Genomic DNA, 21,740 nt, shown 5'->3' on the forward strand with positions numbered 1-21,740 from the left:
GTGACAATCAAAAATGTCTCCAGACATTGCCCCATATCCCCCCCAGAGGCAAACTGTCCTGTTGAAAACATCTACTAAAGAGGGAACAGAATGTGGGAAGGGCCTGAGGCAGGTAAGGCCTGAGAGCACAGTCAGAGCGCTAGAGAAGGACAGGAGGGTGATGAGGAATGAGACAGTGAGGCAGCTGGGGCAGATCCGCAGAGCCTCATACAGGCTGGCAAGGGGCTGTTTCCACCCACCCTGCTGTTTGGAGGGTTCGGTTTTACTTTGAGGTCAGTAATGATTCTTCTTGGTGTATGGAAAGTGGATTGTGCTGCAGTCAAGAGTACACTTGAGCCTGACCTGTGGCGGCGCAGTGGATAAAGCGTCGACCTAGAAATGCTGAGGTCGCCGGTTCGAAACCCTGGGCTTGCCTGGTCAAGGCACATATGGGAGTTGATGCTTCCTGCTCCTCCCCCCTTCTCTCTTTCTCTTTCCTTTCTAAAATGAATAAAAAAAAAAAAAAAAAAAAAAAGAGTACACTTGAGCGAAGAATGTGCTGTAATTGGTCCAGGTGGGGAAAGTGCTGGTGTGGCTTTAGTAGTAACAGTCGGGTTGGAGAGAAGTGGGTCTGTGATGAATTTTGGAGATTGAATTAAAATGTTTTGCTGATGAGTTGGATGTGGAAGGTGAGGGAACTTGAAGAACCAAAGATGATTTGAGATTTCTGTTTTGGGCAGTGTTTGATAGGTAATGGGAAGATGGAGAGGAAGAGGTTAGAGAAGTTGTGGGAATTAGGTGTCTTCTTTTGGAGATGCCTGTGACACATACACATGGAGATTTCAGGTTGAATATGAAGAGAAGTCCAGAGGGAAAGCCATTATTTATTTAACTGATCTCCTGTTTCTGGACAGTTTTGGTTTTTCTAAAGTTTTCCTTGTTGTGTTGTCACTGTTATTGGCTATGTGAGCAACCTCATACATACATGTTTATGTGTAGTGTTCTGTTATTTCCTTCAGATAGACTTTTACACAGGGGATTTTGTGTCACAGTTGTATTCCATTGTACAGCTGTAGTTCTGAGCTCACACTGTCCCCATCCCAGGCCTACAACAGGAGTGCGCTGGCCATTTGCAGATTGGCCTTTCTAAATTCACCCTCCCAGTTTTATATATTCATATCTGAGGGTTCCTCTTCCACCTTTCTCGTGAGAGGAAGGGAAAGGGAGAGTGTGCTGTACATGAGAAGTTATGTATCGCACTAGAGTCTGACCTTTCAGAGCTTTAAGAGTGAGTTACTTGAGGATTACAGTGATGTCTACAGAAAATCACAGCCAAACAAGATAGCTTTGGCTTTCGTTCTGTTATTCACACATTGCTGGCAGAAGTGATTGTTGTTGGTCCTCAGTAGTTTGTGGAAGCGGTCTGTGTCCTTACCTGAGAGAAAGAAGAAGTCCTATCTTGGAAAGAAGGGGAACTGCAGTGGTGAGAATCCTCCATCAAAAAACCAGTAGAATAAAGTTCCCTCAGGGAAAGTGAGTGGCTTACTTATGTAGGAACCCCACCCTAGACATTATGTCGACCTCTGTTCAAGCTAGAGAAAGGCTGAAGAGGTCCCAGGCCTCAGAGCGCTGTATGTGTTAAGTTAGTAAAAATTGTGTATGGCTGTAGCACAGTATTGGGGACCCACAGCCCTGGAATCACATCGAGGTTTGATGGCCTACTCCACCGTTCACTATGTCCCTGACCTCCATGCTATGCTACCTTTCTACTTGACTTTGTTTTTTGTAACTACCTGATGTTTTATATTTCTAACTGATCGTTTTTTCTTCTTAGAGTGGAATCTCTATGGGGTCAGGTATATAGTTTGGTTTACTGCTATATCCCTAGTACCTAGAATAACATCTGGCCTATAATTGAGTTTTGGTAATCAATAATTACCAAGTGAATGAATGAAGTTATTTCATCTCTGGTGCTTAGATTTTTCATTTGTTAGATAGAGATGATATGTTAGCATCTACCTCATAGGGCTGTTGCGAAGAGTAAATGAAAATAGTAAACAGACAGAGCGCAGTGTCTAGCACTGAGGTTAGAGTTTAATAAAGGGGAGCTGGCATTGACATTGTCTTCATCTGAACAAGGCAGGTGGTGGGGGTACTGCTATTTCATTTTATTTTTTTCGTCTTAAAGCCCTTATTGACTCTTGAATGCTATGCATCTCCATCAATGAGGCGGTTTATTTTGATGATAGCAGTTCACTACTAGACACTTGAAACAGCAGATGTTGAAAAAACTTGCATGTGGTAACGATGGAGAATGTGGATTCCTTTCCCTTTCTCTGAAGCTACATCAGAATAGGGTATGCTACTCTTGTCACTCATCCACCCAGTTCCTAGACAAGGATCGCTCTGTTCATGTTTGTGGAATGAATGAATGATGAAACCCCAGCCACCTGTCATTTGCCCTTGCCCTAGTGCAGACCAGGCCTCGTACACACTACTCTTCATCATTTATATGCTAAGTCCCATGAAGGGGCTTCATATGTTCGTGCTGTTCACCAGGAACTAGCATATGCTCAATGAATTTTTGTTAAATGAATGAATTAACCTAGGGAGAACATCTCCTGAGCCCTTTCATACCCAGCTGCTGAGAAAGAGCTTTGGTGTCAGAGAAACTATCCATCTTGTTATAGTCTCACTGTGGGATTGCTTTTCTGGATGGCACTTCCTTGTATGGAGAACTGTCCTTTCAAGATCAGAAACATGGGTGGACTCTTGAAACTTATGTAGTGGTTCATTTCTTCTCACCTCTGCTCCAAAGGGACAGTACGATTTGGTCAAATGCCTGGCTCCCATTCGAGACCCAAAGACAGAGCAAGACGGGCACGATATCGAGAACGAGTGTCTGGGGATGGCTGTGCTGGCCATCTCCCACTACGCCATGACAAGGAAGATGCAGTTACCAGAGCTCCCCAAGGACATCAGGTAAACCTTCTGAGTCAAGAATTGATGATGCAGATGGTGTTGTTTTTTCATGTTCTCGAACATCTCGGTGTAACCCCTTTGGCTGACCCTTCCTCTCTGCAGAGGACAAATGTTATTTTTTAGAGTATCTATAAAAGGTAGCACAGTTTTGATTGTGTTCTTATTTTAAGTGTTGGCTGATGACTTAAGAAATTTGTACTAGGGTGAATGTTCTGGGCTAGGGATGCCAATCAAATCAGTGGCCCCATGCCCTCCCTACTCTCTCTGCCCATGGTAGTAGGCCTTGCCATCTGTTACTGCACTTTTTCCTGTTTGTCTGGACCCACCTTAAAATCCTTCTCAGTATAGCTATGCAGATAGCTACTACCATCTCTAGCCTGAACTAGAGTTCCCTAGAGAGATGTTAATTCTGATGTGAAGGATGATCAACTGTTATCTTAAGGAAATTGTATTAGAAATATCAGGCATGACCTGTAGTGCTCCAATGGATAAATCATCGACCTGGAACACTGAGGTCACCAGTTTGAAACCCTGAGCTTGCCGGGTCAAGGCACATACGGAGTTGATGCTTCCTGCTCCCCCCTTCTTTCCCTCTCTCCCTCCTTTCTCCTTCCTCTCTCCTCTCTCTCTAAAAATGAATAAATACAATCTAAAGAAAAAGAAAGAAATATCAATTGCGATTTTTTGTGAATAGTCTGTGTGATTTCCACTCATCCATGAGTGGAAATGAACTATTGTGATTGTCGTAAATGAAGACAGTCTCACTTTGAAGAAGAAATTGTACATGGCTGTAATATTTGTGAGAGGCAGCAGTATCTTCTCATCCAAGGCTACTTGTATCTCTGTTCCTCCTCTGCCCTTGAATAGAGTCTGGAGCAGATCACCAGTTGCTGCTCAGTCGAGCAGGAACTGGTTAGATACATGCTATATTGCTACTTTCTCTTGTTTTCTGTAGGTTTTGCCCTGGGCACCTCCTCTTTATTTTTTCAAAAGGCTAACAACTCTCCTCTGATCTCCCTCCCCCTATTACATTACCCTAAGAAAATTATATTTGTTGGGGATGAACTCCCTACTTGACAATTCCACTGTTTTGAAACTGTCCGTGCAGCGGGGATTGCCCATGCCAACGCTGTCTGCCCACTGGTTTGGCCCCAGTGGGCTTGTTCTTTCTTTCGTGGGTCTTCTTACTCTCTTTAAAACTGGCTCCTGTTCTAGCAGTTTGAGATTTGATCAACTGAGTATGATTTGAGTATGATCAACTGAGATTCAGTTGATCATAGATACTTTCCCCTTAACTCCCTGATGGATAATAATCTTTCAGTTTCCTTGTTGGTACATTTTCAGATGGCAGACCCCTAAGTCTTTTGTACTTAATTAGATTTTATGTATTTTTTCCATTTTTAATAAAAATAATTTATAGAAAAGTTATAAAACAGACATGCAGGTAGAACATACAAAGCACCTGTAATCACTCTTGACATCTTTCCAGCCACTTTCGATCTGATGTAGAATCTTAGTAATAATAGTATGTGTGTAAGGACGCATGTGCACAGGTATAGTGACACTAGCAAGCAAAAACAGGGACCAGTCTGTTTTGCTGCCTATGTGTGTGACCCTTAAAATTTGATGATATAGGAATTCCCATTTTAGTACAGTCTGTGGAGCATGTGCTTTTTCTCTTCTCTCACAGCCCCTGTTGACTTACGCCTCCTAATGGCCCTCAATGCTCACTCCATCTAATGATCTTGGAGCAGATCCTTCCTTCTCACCTGGCAACACGTGGAAGGAAGTGATAGACTTAGATTTGTTTCTAAACTATTCTCTGGTAACCTCTTTGTGAGAAAAAGATACATTTTTCTACTTTCTTTTAGCTACAAGCGATATATTCCAGAAACATTGAATAAATCCATCAGACAGAGGAATCTTCTTACCAGGATGCGGATAAATAATGTTTTCAAGGATTTCCTGAAGGAATTTAACAACAAGACCATTTGTGACAGCAGCGTGTCCACGCACGACCTGAAGGTGAAATACCTGGCTACCTTGGAAACTTTGACGAAACATTATGGTGCTGAAATATTTGAGACTTCCATGTTACTGATTTCATCAGAAAATGAGATGAATTGGTTTAATCAGAATGACAGTGGAAATGTTCTCTACTATGAAGTGATGGTGACCGGAAACCTTGGAATCCAGTGGAGGCAGAAACCAAATGTAAGTGGCGCTAGGTGGCTGGTCAGAACAGAGCATCCTATTTCTCACCGGTATGTTCTGCTTATCCTCTCGGAATTATGTCTATGTGCCTGTCACCCCTTGGCCGAATCTGTTTAGGCTGGAGACTGTGTATCATTCATTTTTTATTGTGCCATGTAGCAGAGGTTCTAAAACATTTGTTGAGTTTCATAGGAAGATAGAGAAATATAATAACAATGACATACATACATAATATGTAATAATACAATAGCAAACATTTCCTGAATGCTTACCATGTATCGAGTATTTTTCTAAGCATTTTGCATGTATTAACTCATTTATTCCTTTAAAAAAATCTTTGAGGGTTATACTGCCATTATCTGTATTTATAGATGAACACACAGAGAGAAGTTAAGAGACTTGCCCAAGGTCACAACTAATAAGTGATTAAGCCAAGAATTGAATTTAGGCCTCTGGTTCTATGAAATAGGATAATTGGTTCTTTTACTTTGAAGCTTGTTTTTGAAGTGTTTGTTGAATGAGGCTGGAGAGCATAGTGGTTTCAAAGCATGGGTTTTAAACTTAAACAGACCTGGTTCAAATCCTGGCTTCACTCTTTATAGTTACAGGTGAAGTAACCCACCCAAGGCCATGTATCTGCCACATATTTTTTAGTAAAATATATCTACCTGATAGGGTTGCTGAGAGAACTGAATGTCATTTAGCACAGTGCCAGCCATATAATAAATGTTTAGTTAATTATTATAGCTGCTATCATCATCATCTTTATTGTAAATAATAATATTAAAGGTGAGATTTGTTTTCTCCTGCTTTATTCTCTTGCTTAAATAGCAATGCCTAACACTTACTGAGTGTTTTCTGTGTTAATAAGAATTTATCTAGCCTGACCCATGGTGGCACAGTTGATAAGGCATTAACCTGAAACTCTGAGGTTGCCAGTCAAAACCCTGGGCTTGCCTGGTCAAGGCACATACGAGAAGCAGCTACTATGAGTTAATGTTTCTTGCTCTTCCCGCTTTCTCTTTCTCTCTTTTTTCTAAAATCGATAAGTAAATTAAAAAAAAATCGGCTCCTCAGAGGACCTTGTGAAAGATGTAAGCTCTCTGTTTTATGGATGTGGTAGGGGGAATGGAGGCGCAGATAGATGAACTGACTATATAGTTAACTGTCAGAGAGGCAGGAGCTTAATTCAGATCTCTAGTCTGCGAGACTCATGCTACACAAAATGTGTAAACTTGTGCAGACATGTATGTATTACCCCTAAATGATTCAAGCAGGGGATTTATGCCTTCTCTTAAAAATTCTGACTTGAGCATCATTATAAAGTCAGGACAATCATTGATAGATTCTAGAGAAAGCCCATGCTCTATCCAAAAGAGCATGCATTCTGCTTGTTTTGAAACACACACAAGCCTAGAAGTGAGGGGTCCTAATGGTGGTGTGTGTCTAGTACACAGTTACTTGCCATTCTGAATTTACTTATGCATCGTAGATTATGTAAAGAGTGTAGTCGGTGTGTTCCTTAAGGTTTCATCCAGGTGTAAAATTCCCATAATCCCTGATAGGACCCTGAACTGCAATCCTAAGCCCATAACGCCAGTTCTCCCAACCCCCCTGCCCAGCCAGGCAGGCAAGGTGGATTTCTCCTTGGATGGAGACCCTGCACTGATTTCTCAGAAACACTGACCTATGAGTAGAAAATCAGAAAGCCAACCTAACTTTGTCACTTTCATGCATGTTGCCAGATTGTTCCCGGTGAAAAAGAAAAAAACAAATTGAAACGGAAAAAACTGGAAAATAAACAGAAGAAGGAGGAGGAGAAAAACAAAATCCGGGAAGAGTGGAACAATTTTTCTTACTTCCCTGAAATCACTCACATTGTAATAAAGGAGTCTGTGGTCAGCATTAATAAGCAGGATAACAGAAAAATGGTAAGTGTGCAGCAGAAGTGTTCAGTCTGGGCCTGGTGGGCAGGGGAAGGCTTTGCGCGTGCTTCTCCACGTCTGGTCCCAAAGAGAACATCTGACAGTTGTCTTACTTAAGCCAAAAAGTCCCTGTTGCTGACACTGATGTTATCAATGTCAGTTTTTGTTACACCTGTACATTCCAGTGCCTTTGTTTGATCTTGCAAATGTGTGTCTGTCTCAGTGTTTGCTGCCCTCCCAAAAGATATTTTAGCATCAGTATTTTTTTTTTTTTTTTTTTTGGTATTTAACTCACAAAAGTTAGTGGATTTGAAGGACAAGAAAATCAGTGAATGTCAACGTCCCCCCAGGGCTTCTGCGTGGCTTCTCCACAGAAACGGGTGGGTGCCCTGCAGTGAGGCTGGTGGGAAGCCCCGCTTTGCACTTCAGCAGACGGGGGGCCAGTGGCTGTGGCCACAGTAGTGTCCTCATCATGGTGTCAGGCACACCCAGTTGGTTCACGGACAGAGGAAGAGGTGTTCAATCTTACTTCCTCTCTTTGGTATCACTTGAGGACATAATCTAGACAGGTCGCCAGTGTGGCAGGGGAAGTGGGAACCCTGCCACAATCTACATGTTTGCGTGAGGGAAGTCACGGCCAGCAGCGAGAGGGGAGGCCCGGCACGCTCGCGGAGGGACGGTGGTCGGTGCTAGGGAAGTACCATGTGTTGCCTAAAATTTGGCAAATCCTCAGTGCAGGGAAAGAATCTGGTGGTACGGGTTGGGACAGGTGGTCTCCCTTTTACAAGTAGAGTAACCTGTCTTTTTGGAGAACTTTTTGGAAAGCAGTTTAAGTACGTGTATTGAAACTCTTGAAAATATATCCCCTCCATTCAAGCACCTCGGGATTGGTCTTCAGAAACAGTGAAATGCAGACATTGATCTGTGAATGGGGCTGTTTATCCCAAAAGTATTTACAATATCAAAATACTGAAGATAACCTAATAGGAGAGTGGGAAAATAAATCCTAATTTATCTAAGTAAGTTAGAATATTATATAAATAAATTGCTGGATTTTTTTTTAATAACCAGGGAAAATGCTTTATAAATAGAAAAGAGCAGAATATAAAACTATCTATAGCATGGTACAGGTTTTGTTCAAAAAACTTTGAAAAGGTATGTATACATCTATACATGGTCTTAGAAAAATAATCAAATATTAAATTGTTATTTATAGTGGGGTTATGGTGATTTTAATTTTCTCATTTCTTCCCCTTTTTGAAAAAATAAACAAACATGAATTTCATCAGGAAACCATAGTAAAAAATCAAATGACGGGAGAAGTACAGAGCCCACATAGATGTTAGTGGGCAGATGGAAAATGGAAGAAGAAAATAAAATAAGTGTTATTTATTCAGCACATTATAGATACTAGGCCGTGTTATGTGCTGTGTCTACCTTACCTTATTTCGTCCTGACAAGAACCTCAGGTGTAGGGATCTTGGCTCCGTTTCCGGTGGGGAACCCGAGCCCTGTGGAGAGGTGTGAAAACGTGTACAAGGTCACAGAGTGGGAGAGTGCAGCTCTGCCTGTGCTGCTTTGGTGTCCAAGGCGTTCCCCATCCCAGAGACTGGTGACCGGGAGGTTGGCACTTCAGCATGGCCACACCCTTCAGATACATGGCAGCAGGGAGCAGCCACCAGCTGGGACAATTCCTGTGAGGCTGCCCCTTCCTGTCCTGACTGACAGAGGCAAGGCTGGCACCCAGTTAGGCACCTATCATGTAAGGCAGAGTTCTCTCTGACCGCATGGCCAGTGACTCTGTGCCAAGCTACAATGCTATGTAGGGAGCAGGAGGAAGCCAGGGATAAGTGAATACTTGATCTCCCCATTACTTTATTTTCTTGTACAAACACGAGCTCTTACTACATGCCAGGCACTGCCTGTTCTAAGCACTTTATAAATGTCAACTCTGTTTTCATAATCACCCTATGAGTTGGTTCTGTTATTTATCCCTGTTTTACAGAGGAGGAAACTGAGGCAATAAAGGTTCAATAGCTTACCCATTGTCACACAGCTGTTAAACTAAACAATTTGAAATCACCAATATTTGAGAGTTTTTGTATAAAAATGAATTATAGGCCCTGGCCGGTTAGCTCAGCGGTAGAGCATCGGCCTGGCGTGCGGGGGACCTGGGTTCGATTCCCGTCCAGGGCACATAGGAGAAGCGCCCATTTGCTTCTCCACCCCCCCCCTCCCCCTCCTTCCTCTCCGTCTCTCTCTTCCCCTCCCGCAGCCGAGGCTCCATTGGAGCAAAGATGGCCCGGGCGCTGGGGATGGCTCCTTGGCCTCTGCCCCAGGCGCTAGAGTGGCTCTGGTCGCGGCAGAGCGACGCCCCAGAGGGGCAGAGCATCACCCCCTGGTGGGCAGAGCGTCACCCCTGGTGGGCGTGCCGGGTGGATCCCGGTTGGGCGCATGCGGGAGTCTGTCTGACTGTCTCTCCCTGTTTCCAGCTTCAGAAATAAAAATAAAAATAAAAATAAAATAAAAATGAATTACATATGCTTAAACATAATAGCCAGAATCTGTGGATTCACACTTGTGTGATGCTTTCTTTGTCTCACTTCCCTGTCCTTTCACAGCTGAGGGATTTCCAGCCTGGTCTTTCAGGAAAGCTTTATGCTAGCACGTTATCAAGTCATGTCTTAGTCTTTCTCTCCTTGTTGCATCTCCTTGACGTCTCCCATTTCCATTCAGACTTCTTCTATTAGAGAACTTAACTGCTTACATGGTCTCTCTCATATGACTGCCTGAAGGGCTACCCAGCCCATTTTGAATTTGCTCTGGGGGGATCTGCGGGTGGATGCCAGGTTACCCTGGGAAGGAAGCGCATTCAGCACAGAGTCTCCTTGCTGCATTGCTCTCCGTGTGGGGGCCCGCCCTCTCTTGGCCTCCCTGGCTCACAGCCCCAGAGCAGAACTCCACTCCCTGGGCCTCTCTGCGCAGTGTGAATACGCCCCTTACATTTATCTTGTCTTACTGCTGACGTCTGCCCTCCCCTTCACTGCCTGTTTTTCTCTGCTGTCAGCCTCTCTTTTTTTTTTTTTTTAAGTTCTATGGAAAGAGTCTTATACTCTGGTGGTATTTTGTTTTACTCTAAAGATTCATCTGCTACTTAATATTTTGTAAGTCAGAGCTCTATATAATGGCTGTACATACCTTCCTTGCCCAGATGATATTCCTGATTGACCCCACTGCTCCTCTCAAATGGGCAACCTTTGTTCAGGGCTATATAATCAAGACAGGACAGGCAAACAAAAAACAGCTACCTGTCTTCACCTCCCAGTGTTTTTCTGAGAACCTCCCTTCCATAGAAATTCCCTCCCTCTTCTCCACTTTTACCTCTACCTGTCCCACTTTGAGTAGGATTTTCTGCCTCCTCTAATCCCTCAGAGGTCCCTGGACTTAATCTAGCAGCCTCATCATTGTGTCTAGGACCATTGTGTCTTGAGTTACAATCCAGTAGTTCCACCTAGACCAGTGTGCAGCAAACTCATTAGTCAACAGAGCCAAATACCAATAGCACAAAGATTGAAATTTCTTTGAGAGCCAAATTTTTTAAACTTAAACTATATAGGCAGGTACATTCCTTATTGAGGTAGCGCCCACACATGGTCTTGTGTGGAAGAGCCACACTCAAGGGGCCAAAGAGTTGCATGTGGCTCGCAAGCCACGGTTTGCCAATCACTGAGTCCTAGACCAAGTCTGCCTGAGGTGAAGCATCTGTGCACTGCCTCCTTTCTGTGAAACAGGCATGATGCCCAGAGTCAGTCAGTGCTTAGTGCCAACACTAGGATACCGCTTACGCTCTGCTCCTCCCATCTCTACTTTCCTACCTCTGCCACTCGGATCCTGGCCTGGCTTTCCATCTAGACCCAGGTAGCAGCTTCTTCATAGGTCTCTTGGCTGCCACAGCTCCCCTTCTCCCTTCCTCACACACAAACACATTGTACCTTATCTGATGGTTTTTAGATAATAGCTGAGAAAGTGAGGAACAGTCAAAATCCTATATAAATGCAAGGGGTATAGTTGTTATCAACAAAAGGGGTTTTCCTTTGGGGTCATGCGTTCTCCATTGTGTTTTAAATATCTTTGCCCTTTGTACATCCTTAAAGAGTCAACTGCTTCAGATGATAGACAGATGTTATAACCGCGCACTTCTTCTCTTTCACCAGGAACTGAAACTCTCTTCCCATGAGGAGGCTTTGTCCTTTGTGTCCCTGGTGGATGGCTACTTTCGGCTCACGGCAGACGCCCACCACTACCTCTGCACTGATGTGGCTCCCCCGTTGATCGTCCACAACATACTGAATGGCTGTCACGGTCCAATCTGGTTAGTTCTGTCACCTTTTCAGTTGCTTTTGGTGCATCTCTCCACATTTTAGTGCTGGGGAGAGTGGCTTCAGACACAGGTGTAGCCAGCTGTTTAGGTTGGGGCCGGTGGAGCATGTTGTTTAGTACTGCTTCGGTGCCCTCTTTTCTGTCCCTGTTGTCTGTGGTCAGGCCTTCCTGCCGTCTCTTCCCTGGTCCTTGCAGCAGCTCCTACCTCTTATCCCTTACGTGGTTCTCCTCATAGTTTAAGCGCTCACATCTTCACAGCTGGCCAAGAAATGCTGCACTTCCTAATCCCGTGCAGTGCCAGATAGTCAAGAAAGATGATACAAGAAGTCAAGGTGATTAAGGGTGATTCAGGAAAGATAGGAACAGGGCTCAGTGTTAGGCAGAGAAGAAAATCATGGAATCCTGAGTAAGTTTGTTGTTTGGTAGCAGATGAATGATGGGGACAGCAAGGATGACCACACCTTAGAGCTGCATGGGGCCTTGCTGGAGATACTGTCCCCCTGCATCTCAGAACTAGGAGCCTGTGCTCAAATAGCCCTGGTGACGCGTCCTTAGTACTGCTCGGGGCAGCCAGTCAGTTCGAACTAATGCCCCCAGCTCTAACAGTCAGACATACACACCATTCTTATTCTGAAACTGAATTTGTCTCTCTGTAAGTTCTGCCATTTGAAGCAACAGGGATTCAGTTTACTTCCTGTTACGTAGGACTGCCCTTCAGGCAGAGGAAAACAGCTGCTGGGTTTCTTCTTGGTCTCTCTTTTCAGACCGAAATATATCTGGGAAGCGTCTCTTCAGCTGCCTTTCCCATGACATGGTTCCCCCTTCTTCCCTGTCCTGGTACCCTGTGCACAGGAAGTTCGTTAGTGGGGTGAACCCTGGCTCAGAGAGGCTCCTAGACCCACAGGGAGACTGACACACACAGATTTGCACAGCAAGGGGTTCGGTGTTATGGTGAGCATGTCCTTCACATCGCCCAGCCACGATCAGTGCTTGTTCTCCCCTTGGCCTGGAATGCCCTTCCTCCAGAATCGAGACAGCCACCACTTCCTTCAGGTGTTGACTCAGCTATCACCTGGTCGGTGAAGCTTCCCTGATTACCTTTTATAAAATAACATGTCTCCTCCCCCCTGCACCCCACTCTTCCTGGCTCCTTGGCTCTGCTTTATTTTTCTTCAGTGGCCTTTATTACCTCGTGATATAGTACATTTATTTATTTATTTATTTATTATTATTATTATTTTTTTTTACAGAGACAGAGAGTCAGAGAGAGGGATAAATAGGGACAGACAGACAGGAACAGAGAGATGAGAAGCATCAATCATCAGTTTTTCGTTGCGCGTTACGACTTCTTAGTTGTTCATTGATTACTTTCTCATATGTGCCTTGACCGCGGGCCTTCAGCAGACTGAGTAACCCCTTGCTTGAGCCAGCGACCTTGGGTCCAAGCTGGTGAGCTTTGCTCAAGCCAGATGAGCCCACGCTCAAGCTGGCAACCTCGGGGTCTCGAACCTGGGTCCTTCCACATCCCAGTCCAACGCTCTATCCACTGCGCACCGCCTGGTCAGGCAGTACATTTATTTCTGTTTGTTTCTTATCTGCCTACTTTCACTGTCCAGACCAGGGGTCCCCAAACTACGGCCCGTGGGCCACATGCGGCCCCCTGAGGCCATTCATCCAGCCCCCACCGCACTTCCGAAGGGGCACCTCTTTCATTGGTGGTCAGTGAGAGGAGCACATTGACCATCTCATTAGCCAAAAGCAGGCCCATAGTTCCCATTGAAATACTGGTCAGTTTGTTGATTTAAATTTACTTGTTCTTTATTTTAAATATTGTATTTGTTCCCGTTTTGTTTTTTTACTTTAAAATAAGATATGTGCAGTGTCCATAGGGATTTTTTTATAGTTTTTTTTATAGTCCGGCCCTCCAGCGGTCTGAGGGACAGTGAACTGGCCCCCTGTGTAAAAAGTTTGGGGACCCCTGGTCCAGACCATGAGCTCCGTAAAGGCAGGGACAGTGTCTGCTTGTTCACTGCTTTCCCTCAGCGCTCGGAGCTGGGCTGTGCACAGCACATCGCAGGCTTTCGGGCAGTGTTTATTGACTGAATTAATGTTTCACATTGAGGAGAGGCAGGGACTGAAGCTCATTGCCTAAGAAACCTTCTCAGAGTTGGCAGCATTCAAATCAGATTAAATTTTGAAGAATTAACAATGGTTTACCAGGTCTTAAAGAGGAGAAAGAGCCTCTCCTGTAAGGGGTCAGCATGTACAGAGGCATGGAGGGGTCAGCCCTCTGCCCGGTACTCACTGAGCGCTGTGCACCAGGTGTGCGGCCCTCCTCCGTGTGTTCATTTAGTAGCTGTCACTGCTCTCCGTGTGTCAGCACTGATTGGTCCTGGGGACACAAAGGAGTGCAAGACAGCCTGTTCCCTCTCACATCTTTCTCCTCTTTAGTGGTTTCTTTATTCAATTCTTCCCTCATTTATTGAGCAGCTGCTGCGAGCCCAGGAGTGCTCTGGTTACTGGGGGTACAACAATGAGCAGAATAACCCCGCAATTGTGCTTTCCCAAGGCCCATGTTCCAGCTGTGCTGCCTGGAGATGGCAGGGCGGGACCTCTATCACAGGCAGCTCCGTGTCACCAGCCTAGGGGTGCTCTTCTGGCTAGCACTAGAGACAGCATGTGTGGGGGAGATTGGGGACGAACAGGGCCCAGGGCCTTGGCTAGCAGGCCAAGCTGTGTTCTAGACCTTGGAAATGCAGAAGAGCGGTTTCAAGGCTCCCCGGCATTTCTGCTTGCCCCCTGTTACCGTATCTGAGAGGCCTCTGGGTCCCAGGACAGGGAAGGTGATAGGGCTGCAAGACTCGAGGCAGCTCAGCAAGTGGTTATCCTGTGGGCTTTGCAGTGCCCCTGTTTGGTGAGGTTTTTCTCCCTTGCCTCCCTCTCCCTCTAGCACAGAATATGCCATCAACAAATTGCGGCAAGAAGGAAGTGAGGAAGGCATGTATGTGCTGCGGTGGAGCTGTACTGACTTTGACAACATCCTCATGACCGTCACCTGCTTTGAAAAGCCTGAGGTCAGTCGGGACACTGGCATGGGCTGAGCCATGTGGCCACAGGGTGTCCAGTGCAGTCTGGTTCAGAAGCTGCTGTGGAGAGGACCACTCCTGGGGGGTGGGGTGGAAGGTCTGGGGTTCTGAGAAAAGCCCTGGCAGGTCTGACAGGCAGCCTGCTTTCCAAAGGAGCTCTCTCCCGAGCAGCCAGACCCATACGCTTTCCTTTTCACCTTCTGTTTTTCTTCCTTCACGCGGCCCCCGGGAGGGGTCCACTGTGGCTCTGGAAGATGGGACACACCCAGAAAATCAGTTCACACCAACACTCACTAAGTTTAGTGTAATTTTTGAGGGTGCATATTTTACACTGGAGCCAAGATATGCAGCTCTGGGCACGATCCAGAGCTCTGTGCCCTTGTGGCGTTCCCTGTACAAGTTCGTGCCAAGAGGGCCAGCTCACCTTGGCATTGACCCGGTTTCCCCAGACAGTGGCTTCAGACGCTTGAACAAATCTCTGTGCTGTGTTTGACAACTGGAGATGTCTGGTAGTGACTCAGGGTTAGTTGGAAGCCTGGAATGATGTGAGAGAAATCTGGAAGGCTAACAGAAAAGCCAGATTTATTGACTTTATTGTACTAGACCACAAATACCTTAGTTATTCATGTATTTTTTTTAAATACAGGAAGTGGAGTATTTTAAAACATAGTGTGTTTTACAGAAGTCAGAACATTAGCATACTGAAGACCTCAGACACAGAAAGGAAAAGTATCAGAGAACCCTCGGGACTGGGCGCAAGAGTGGGACGAGGAAATGGCAGAAGGTGCCCAGTGCTGCCAGGCGCCCTGGGTGATGTCTGTCGGGCGGTGCCTGTCTGGGCGCTGCTGCACAGCGAGGCTTCCCAGCGGGGTCGGGCGCAGAGCCTCCCGCTTGTCAGGCTTGTTGTCTGGCAAGGTGCCTGTCTTCCGTGTTCATTAGTCTTTGGAGGAAGCTTAGTACATTTAACCTGAATGGGTGCATGAGCCAGTCCAACCTCCTTTTGAGGCAGAATCGATCTGTACCAAGAATGTCAGTGATTCAGTGGCACGATCTTCCTGGTATCACCTTACTTGAGGAAAACAGGGATCACAGGTAAGATTGCTCCTACTGTTTGTTTTAGCTCAACAGCCACTGTGCTGAGCGCTTTACCTAAGTGTTCCCATTGAAGCCTTATATTATTCCTGTCAGGTAGGTGATATGGCCCCCAGTATTGAGGCTGAGGCATCGAGATTTTAAATATCTTGTCCTGATTGACACCATAAGTAGAACTTTCATTCTTAACCACTAAAATAGTTTCCTTGGTACCAGAAGTGCCCATGAAGGGAAACGTGTGCTCCAAGGTGCCATGGAACCCTGACACTGGAACAGACAGCCACGTGCCCCCTCCCAGGTGCTTCTCAGAACTCAGATAAACGTGTGGCCTGGAAGGGAGCTCCTGCATAACTTTTGATATAGTAATTATTTCATGCACAATAACATTTGTTGACATTTAAAAGTGCTAAGTGTTTTATACGCACCGTGTCATATAATCATAGCAGCGGCCCCAGGAAGGTTGGTATTTCCATGAATTTCATTCTTCATTTCCAAAGCAAGTGATGCTATTGTGGGAATCCCTGCTCTGTTATGCTGTCTCCTTTGTCAGCTCCCTTGTCTCAGTACCTTCTCTCAGACCCCTTTCTATTAGTTATAGATTTATTTTGCTTACTTGTTTAGCATAAACTTTCATTTTTAAATAATTTTAGGTTTACATAAATGTTGCAGAGATGGCACCGAGCTTCTCTGTACCCATCACACATCTTCCTCTGTTGTTCCCACCCATTTAAAACATCGTTTCTTTTCATTTTCCTGAATGGCAGGTGCTGGGTGGCCAGAAACAGTTCAAGAACTTTCAGATTGAGGTGCAGAAGGGTCGCTATAGTCTGCACGGCTCGGACCGCAGCTTCCCCAGCCTGGGGGACCTCATGAGCCACCTCAAGAAGCAGATCTTGCGCACGGACAACATCAGCTTCGTGTTGAAGCGCTGCTGCCAGCCCAAGCCCCGAGGTCAGTGCCCGCGCCTCGGTGACGCTCCCAGACCCAGGCCGAAAGGCGCTGGCTGCTTCTGAGAGGGGCCCCTCCACATACTTTCCAGGTGTTTTCCATTGAGTTTTGTTAAACGCCTGTCCTTAACTACAATCCCACTCCTCAAGTGTTAGCATTTTCTAAAGAAAAAGCATGCACTTTTTCTCAGCATCATTAAGATAAAATGCCTTGAGGTTCTGCTATCAGTGGTTTATTTGAGAAACGTTCCTGATACATCATCTGTGGGCCAAGAACTATATTAGATGCAAAGAATCAGAAATGCCTGACACCCAGTGCCTGCTCTTCAGGGCTTTCCTGTCTAATACAGAAAATGCTGCAGGGAAACGAGGCCACTGCAGGATGTAATTAACAGGTGTTATAATTACCATATGTATCAGACCCTAGGCTCGCAAAGAAGCGCTGGTCTGAGCCTGAGTCACAGGGAATGGCAAGTGCACAGAGGGAGCGGGTCGAGCCGAGTGTTGACCAAGGAGCTGGAGCTGGCCAGTCAGAGAAAGGCATTTCCAGCAGAGCATGTGCAGGGGCATCGTGGCAGGCAGAGCAGGGGCTGCGAGGAGGTCTGCAGGGCCGGCGCGTGTGGTGAGGTTAGCAAGAAGGGGGAAGCGAGACTGCGAGTGGGGAGGCTCAGGGTCGGGGAAGGCCTTGCATGCCACAGGGGCTAGAACTTGATCCTGGAGGGAGTGAGGAGCCACGGAGGATCAGGGAGTGAGATGGCCAGGAGGGTGAAGGACTCCGCTGCTCTTTTTAAAGCCCCGTGTACCTGTCACTGGTGCACTGCAGTTGGATTCGGCACCTTCTAGAAGGGGAGAACTGGAAGCAGACTAAGGGCATTCAGTCTAGTGCCCCATTTTATGTATGAGAAAACTGAGACCTGGAGAGGCGTTGAAGGTCAAGGTCAAAAAGGGGTTTGAATGCAGGTTCTCCCTGAATGCCAGATCCCTTAATTACTGGTTTTTTGATGTTCTGTGCATTAGCTCCTTCCCTTAGTAGGGGTCAGGCCTCAAAGGGCAGCACAGTTCCTGAGGCCCCCGTAAGAGTGGTCAGACATACTCTGAGAGTGTAAGACATGCCGCACTCTTTTTAAAAAATGCATCTGTGAGTCTTCATGTCAGGGGCGGGCAGAGGAGACAAACAGCAGGACAAAAAGGGCCTGGCTTCTTGATGTTTGAATGTTTCTGATGCTCCAGCAAGGGCCTGTCACTGAATTAGTGAAAGAGGAAGGACTCGTGTTCTTGTTGGTCAGATCTGGTTCCCAGCCAGTCTCATGGAATGACTGTTGCTTTTGTTTGTGTGCTGGAAGATGTTCCGCAGAGGTGAGAATGCATCCGCCACCTGGCTGTGAGACCTCAGAGTGAGCTGAGACCTTAAAGCCCGGCGACCCTATTTACTCACACAATCTCTCTCCCAGATATTGGAAGTGACTTTTATTTTCTTAGGAATTAGTGGTCTCTGGGTGAGGTTGAGCACATGAGGAATAGCAGCCACAGGCAGAGAGAGGTAGGGGCAGGTAGGAGACTGGGACATGACTCTTCCCGGGCAGCAGCTGGGAATGTCCATGGGGTAGCTGCCACCCCTGCTAGACCTGACCCAAGAGCCAGTAGCTGTGGAGGGAGGGTGCAGGAATAGAATCGAACCCTCTGTGATGGCTCTCTGTAGAGGCTTCAGGAGCCTGCATTGAATATGTTTAGTGTCTGTCTCTTCCCCTTGATTTTGAATTCGTAAGACAAGATCTGGGTCTCCTTTACCGCTCTGTGACTCATGGGAAGCACAGCACCCAGCATGGACTCATCATTGACTAATGCTGTCAAGTGAATTTGCAGCAGCAGCAGCTACCGTATTGGTGGACTAGGCCCAAGCAATATAAATGCGTATTTGCATTTCTTTCATCGACATCATAGTTCTTTGTAGCGATTAAAAAGGTAAGGAATTGAGGCTCAGAGATGGTCAGTGACTTGCTGAAGGCCACACAGCTAGTAGTATCAGTAGTGGTTACAGCAGTAGTAGCAGTAGACAATTGGTGGTGATAATAGGAATGGCTACCATCGTGTGAGTGATGCTTGCAGTTTGCCAGGCAGTGTTAGAGAGGGTCTTTCATGTCTTAAGTCATTTTATCTTTAGAACTTAGAGTATGTTGTTATCCTGATTATACTGGCCCAAGGTCACTTAGGTAGTTAGCGGGAGAGTGGGGGGAGTCAGAAAGGCCTTTTGACTCCAGTGACCCCTCCCCTTTGTCACAGCATTAGGTGCAGCCACCAGCCCGAGACTCTGGGGCTGGAGCCAATTCTCGTGACTCCGGCAGCGGGGAGGGGAAAGAAGGGCAGGGACGGGCCTGGCAGGAGAGGAAGAGCACTGTGTGCGAGGCCGCCCATACCGGCCCTCAGAAGCCCTCTCCCTCCACCCCTGCAAATTAGGGAAGTGGTAAGATCATGAAAATTAGAGAGTGGCATTATGAGTTCTCATTATTTTGCCCTTCTAACCACGAGGTTCTGGTACCCAGACCCCAACCTGGGTTTCTTACTTGAAAACACAACTGATAAACTCCTCATGGAATAATTAAAAAGCAGGAGCCACTCCGAGTGGGTGTGACAGCCCACCACTTCTGTGTCGTCCAACCCTGCTGGTCTCTCCAAGTCTGAGGGTGATCGTGGGAGGGAGGAGATAGGGGCCCGCAGGACCCCCTCGCCCCGTCACCACTGACCCTCTCCCACTTTTCTCTGTGGAGTCGGGCTTGGTACTTGATTTCTGAACCCTTAGCTCCGACGCTAAGGACTTCTGCAACTGTTGCCCAGGCTTGGGGAACCACTGATACGACCAGGGCGATGTTGCTAAGATGTGAAACTGGTCATACTTCCAGCAGCTCCCAGTTACCGAGCAGCCACGAAGCGTTAAGCGCCGAAGTCAGCCCTGCACGTGCAGCATCTCATTCCTTCCTCACAGCAGGGGCATGATTGCGTCCCCCACTTTTCTAGTGAGAAAGCAGCTTCAGGGAGGTTAAATGGAGTCCCCTGCGCACATGTGCACCCACGTGCTGTGTTCCCTGTGAAGCAGCCATGCACATCATCAGCCTGTAAATGGCCCTGGTTCCACCCTCCTGTCACTGCCCAGACAGCCCTGCCCTGACCCTGCCCTGAGGACACCGTGCATGTGGCCCTTCCCCGATGTCGCCTCCATCACGGCAGTCCTCAGTGCCTGTTGAGTCAGATTTGACCCAGGGAACAGGCTGGAGGAGAACGGACTGAGAATATGATAACAAGGGCGATCTGTACCTGAACCCAGTTTCCAGCATGCAGATTTGTACCTCTCCCTAGAGCCAGGGTGCTTTGGGAAGAAGGTTAAGAGACTGGAGCCATCCCTGACTTCAAGGTGAAGACTGGTCTGGGGCTGACTAGCTGCCTGACTTTGGGCAAACAGTTGAATCATTTAGAATCTGTTTTCTGACCTATAAAAGGGGCAGATGAGACTATTATATCTAACCTCAGGATTGTTACGAGGACCAAGGGGTTAAAGTGGTACAGCTTTTAGGACTGTGGCTGGCACAGAGAAAGCAGAAGATGTTAGCTTAAGAAAAGAAAGGAGAAACAAACCCTGCCTTGCAGGGTAGTGAGGATTTGAGAGAACACATTTGGGTCACTTGAGCTGGTACTCAGCAGCTAATTGACAAAAACACAAAACTTTTGGGAGGTCCCAGAACACTCACTGCTCGTCCAGACGGACAGGGCTCTCCTCTCACTGTGCAGCTTACAGTGGCTCCGGGTGGGAGGCGACTTCCACGGACCATAAATTCCCAGTTAGCCACCTGTGTAGACCCTGGCCCGGCAGACTTTGTAGTGTGTTTGGTTTGCTATTTGAATCAAAATTTGGGGGACAGTGTGCTCGTAATCTTTACAATCAGCAATATTTAGTAAGTGCCCCTTGGTGTCAGGCGGTGTAGGGTCCCAGAGAGGTTCAGGCATGGCCCCCTGTACGGGTCATTTGTCCTGTTCTTCTGCATAAAACGTTTTTCACCCTCCTGCCTTTGTTCCCAGCACTCCTTTGGCCCAGCGTATTGCTTCTTTCTCCCTCCTCAGCTCATGTCCTGATGACTCATTCACACACTGCACGAATACTGAGTGCCTACTGTGCACCGGACTGTGGAGTAGAGCAGGAGGTCCTTGGGGCACCTCCCTGACCTCCTGGGACAGATCCAACTGTCAGCCCACAGCGCCTGTGCCTGTCCTTCGAGTGGCTACACAGATTACAGCTTTCCTTTTGATTTGTTAATTATCTGATTGCTTTTGGTTCTGTTATTAGCCTGTGAGCTCCTGGAGGGCAGGGATGAAGTTCTTAGTAAATGTTTGTTGAACGACTGAACCAACAAATGCACAGATGTGTGTTAGCAAGCCCCTCGGCTCGGCAGGCATCACCGACTGGAATCTTGGGCCTTTGCTGCCCCCCTCAGATTTCTCCACTCTCTTCTGCAGAAATCTCCAACCTGCTTGTGGCTACCAAGAAAGCCCAGGAGTGGCAGCCTGTCTACCCCATGAGTCAGCTGAGTTTCGATCGGATCCTCAAGAAAGACATAATGCAAGTGAGTCACGGCTGCGGTTCCTGGGCGCAGCCTTGGTCCTGCCCAGGTCCGGGCGAGGTCCTGCCTGGGTCCAGCCTTGGTCCTACCCGGGTCCAGGTGAGGTCCTGCTGCAGGTCCCGGTGTGGTCCTGCTCAGGCCCAGCCTTGGTCCTACCCGGGTCCAGGTGAGGTCCTGCTGCAGGTCCTGGTGTGGTCCTGCCCGGGCCCAGCTTTGGTCCTTCCCAGGCCCAGCTTTGGTCCTGCCCAGGTCCAGGCGAGGTCCTGCCTATTCCAGCAGATTGGGGACTTTGGAAGGAGGGAAGTCAGGTTTGGGCAGATCTTAGTGGAAAAGGAACAAGGAGACTGTCCCTTCAGAGTTAAAGCAGTTTAACCAGCACCTTGCTGATGCTCCCCAGGGATGCTTTCTCCTTGAAGGAAGTGGATTAGTCAGGGTTTGTGGGGTTGTCTAGGGTGCAGGGACCTCACTACCCCATGACATGCTATATGACAAAGTACATCAGAGTGTAGTGTTGACCTTCTGATGGTG

At 47.0% G+C, this 21,740-nt stretch overlaps 1 protein-coding gene across 3 annotated transcripts in view; it reads left to right on the forward strand.

Moving 5' to 3' along the window:
• Positions 1 to 21,740, forward strand: part of JAK1 (Janus kinase 1) — a 158,553-nt gene that overhangs the window by 118,098 nt on the left and 18,715 nt on the right. For all 3 annotated transcript variants that reach the window (XM_066268974.1, XM_066268971.1, XM_066268973.1), the window contains 7 exons: positions 2,798 to 2,961; positions 4,833 to 5,175; positions 6,921 to 7,106; positions 11,315 to 11,472; positions 14,431 to 14,554; positions 16,423 to 16,609; positions 21,109 to 21,215. In XM_066268974.1, coding sequence (XP_066125071.1) covers positions 2,798 to 2,961; positions 4,833 to 5,175; positions 6,921 to 7,106; positions 11,315 to 11,472; positions 14,431 to 14,554; positions 16,423 to 16,609; positions 21,109 to 21,215 — 1,269 coding nt within the window. The remainder of the gene's footprint in view (positions 1 to 2,797; positions 2,962 to 4,832; positions 5,176 to 6,920; positions 7,107 to 11,314; positions 11,473 to 14,430; positions 14,555 to 16,422; positions 16,610 to 21,108; positions 21,216 to 21,740) is intronic.

Source organism: Saccopteryx bilineata, chromosome 3, assembly GCF_036850765.1.
Source record: "Saccopteryx bilineata isolate mSacBil1 chromosome 3, mSacBil1_pri_phased_curated, whole genome shotgun sequence".
Classification (NCBI taxonomy): domain Eukaryota; kingdom Metazoa; phylum Chordata; class Mammalia; order Chiroptera; family Emballonuridae; genus Saccopteryx; species Saccopteryx bilineata.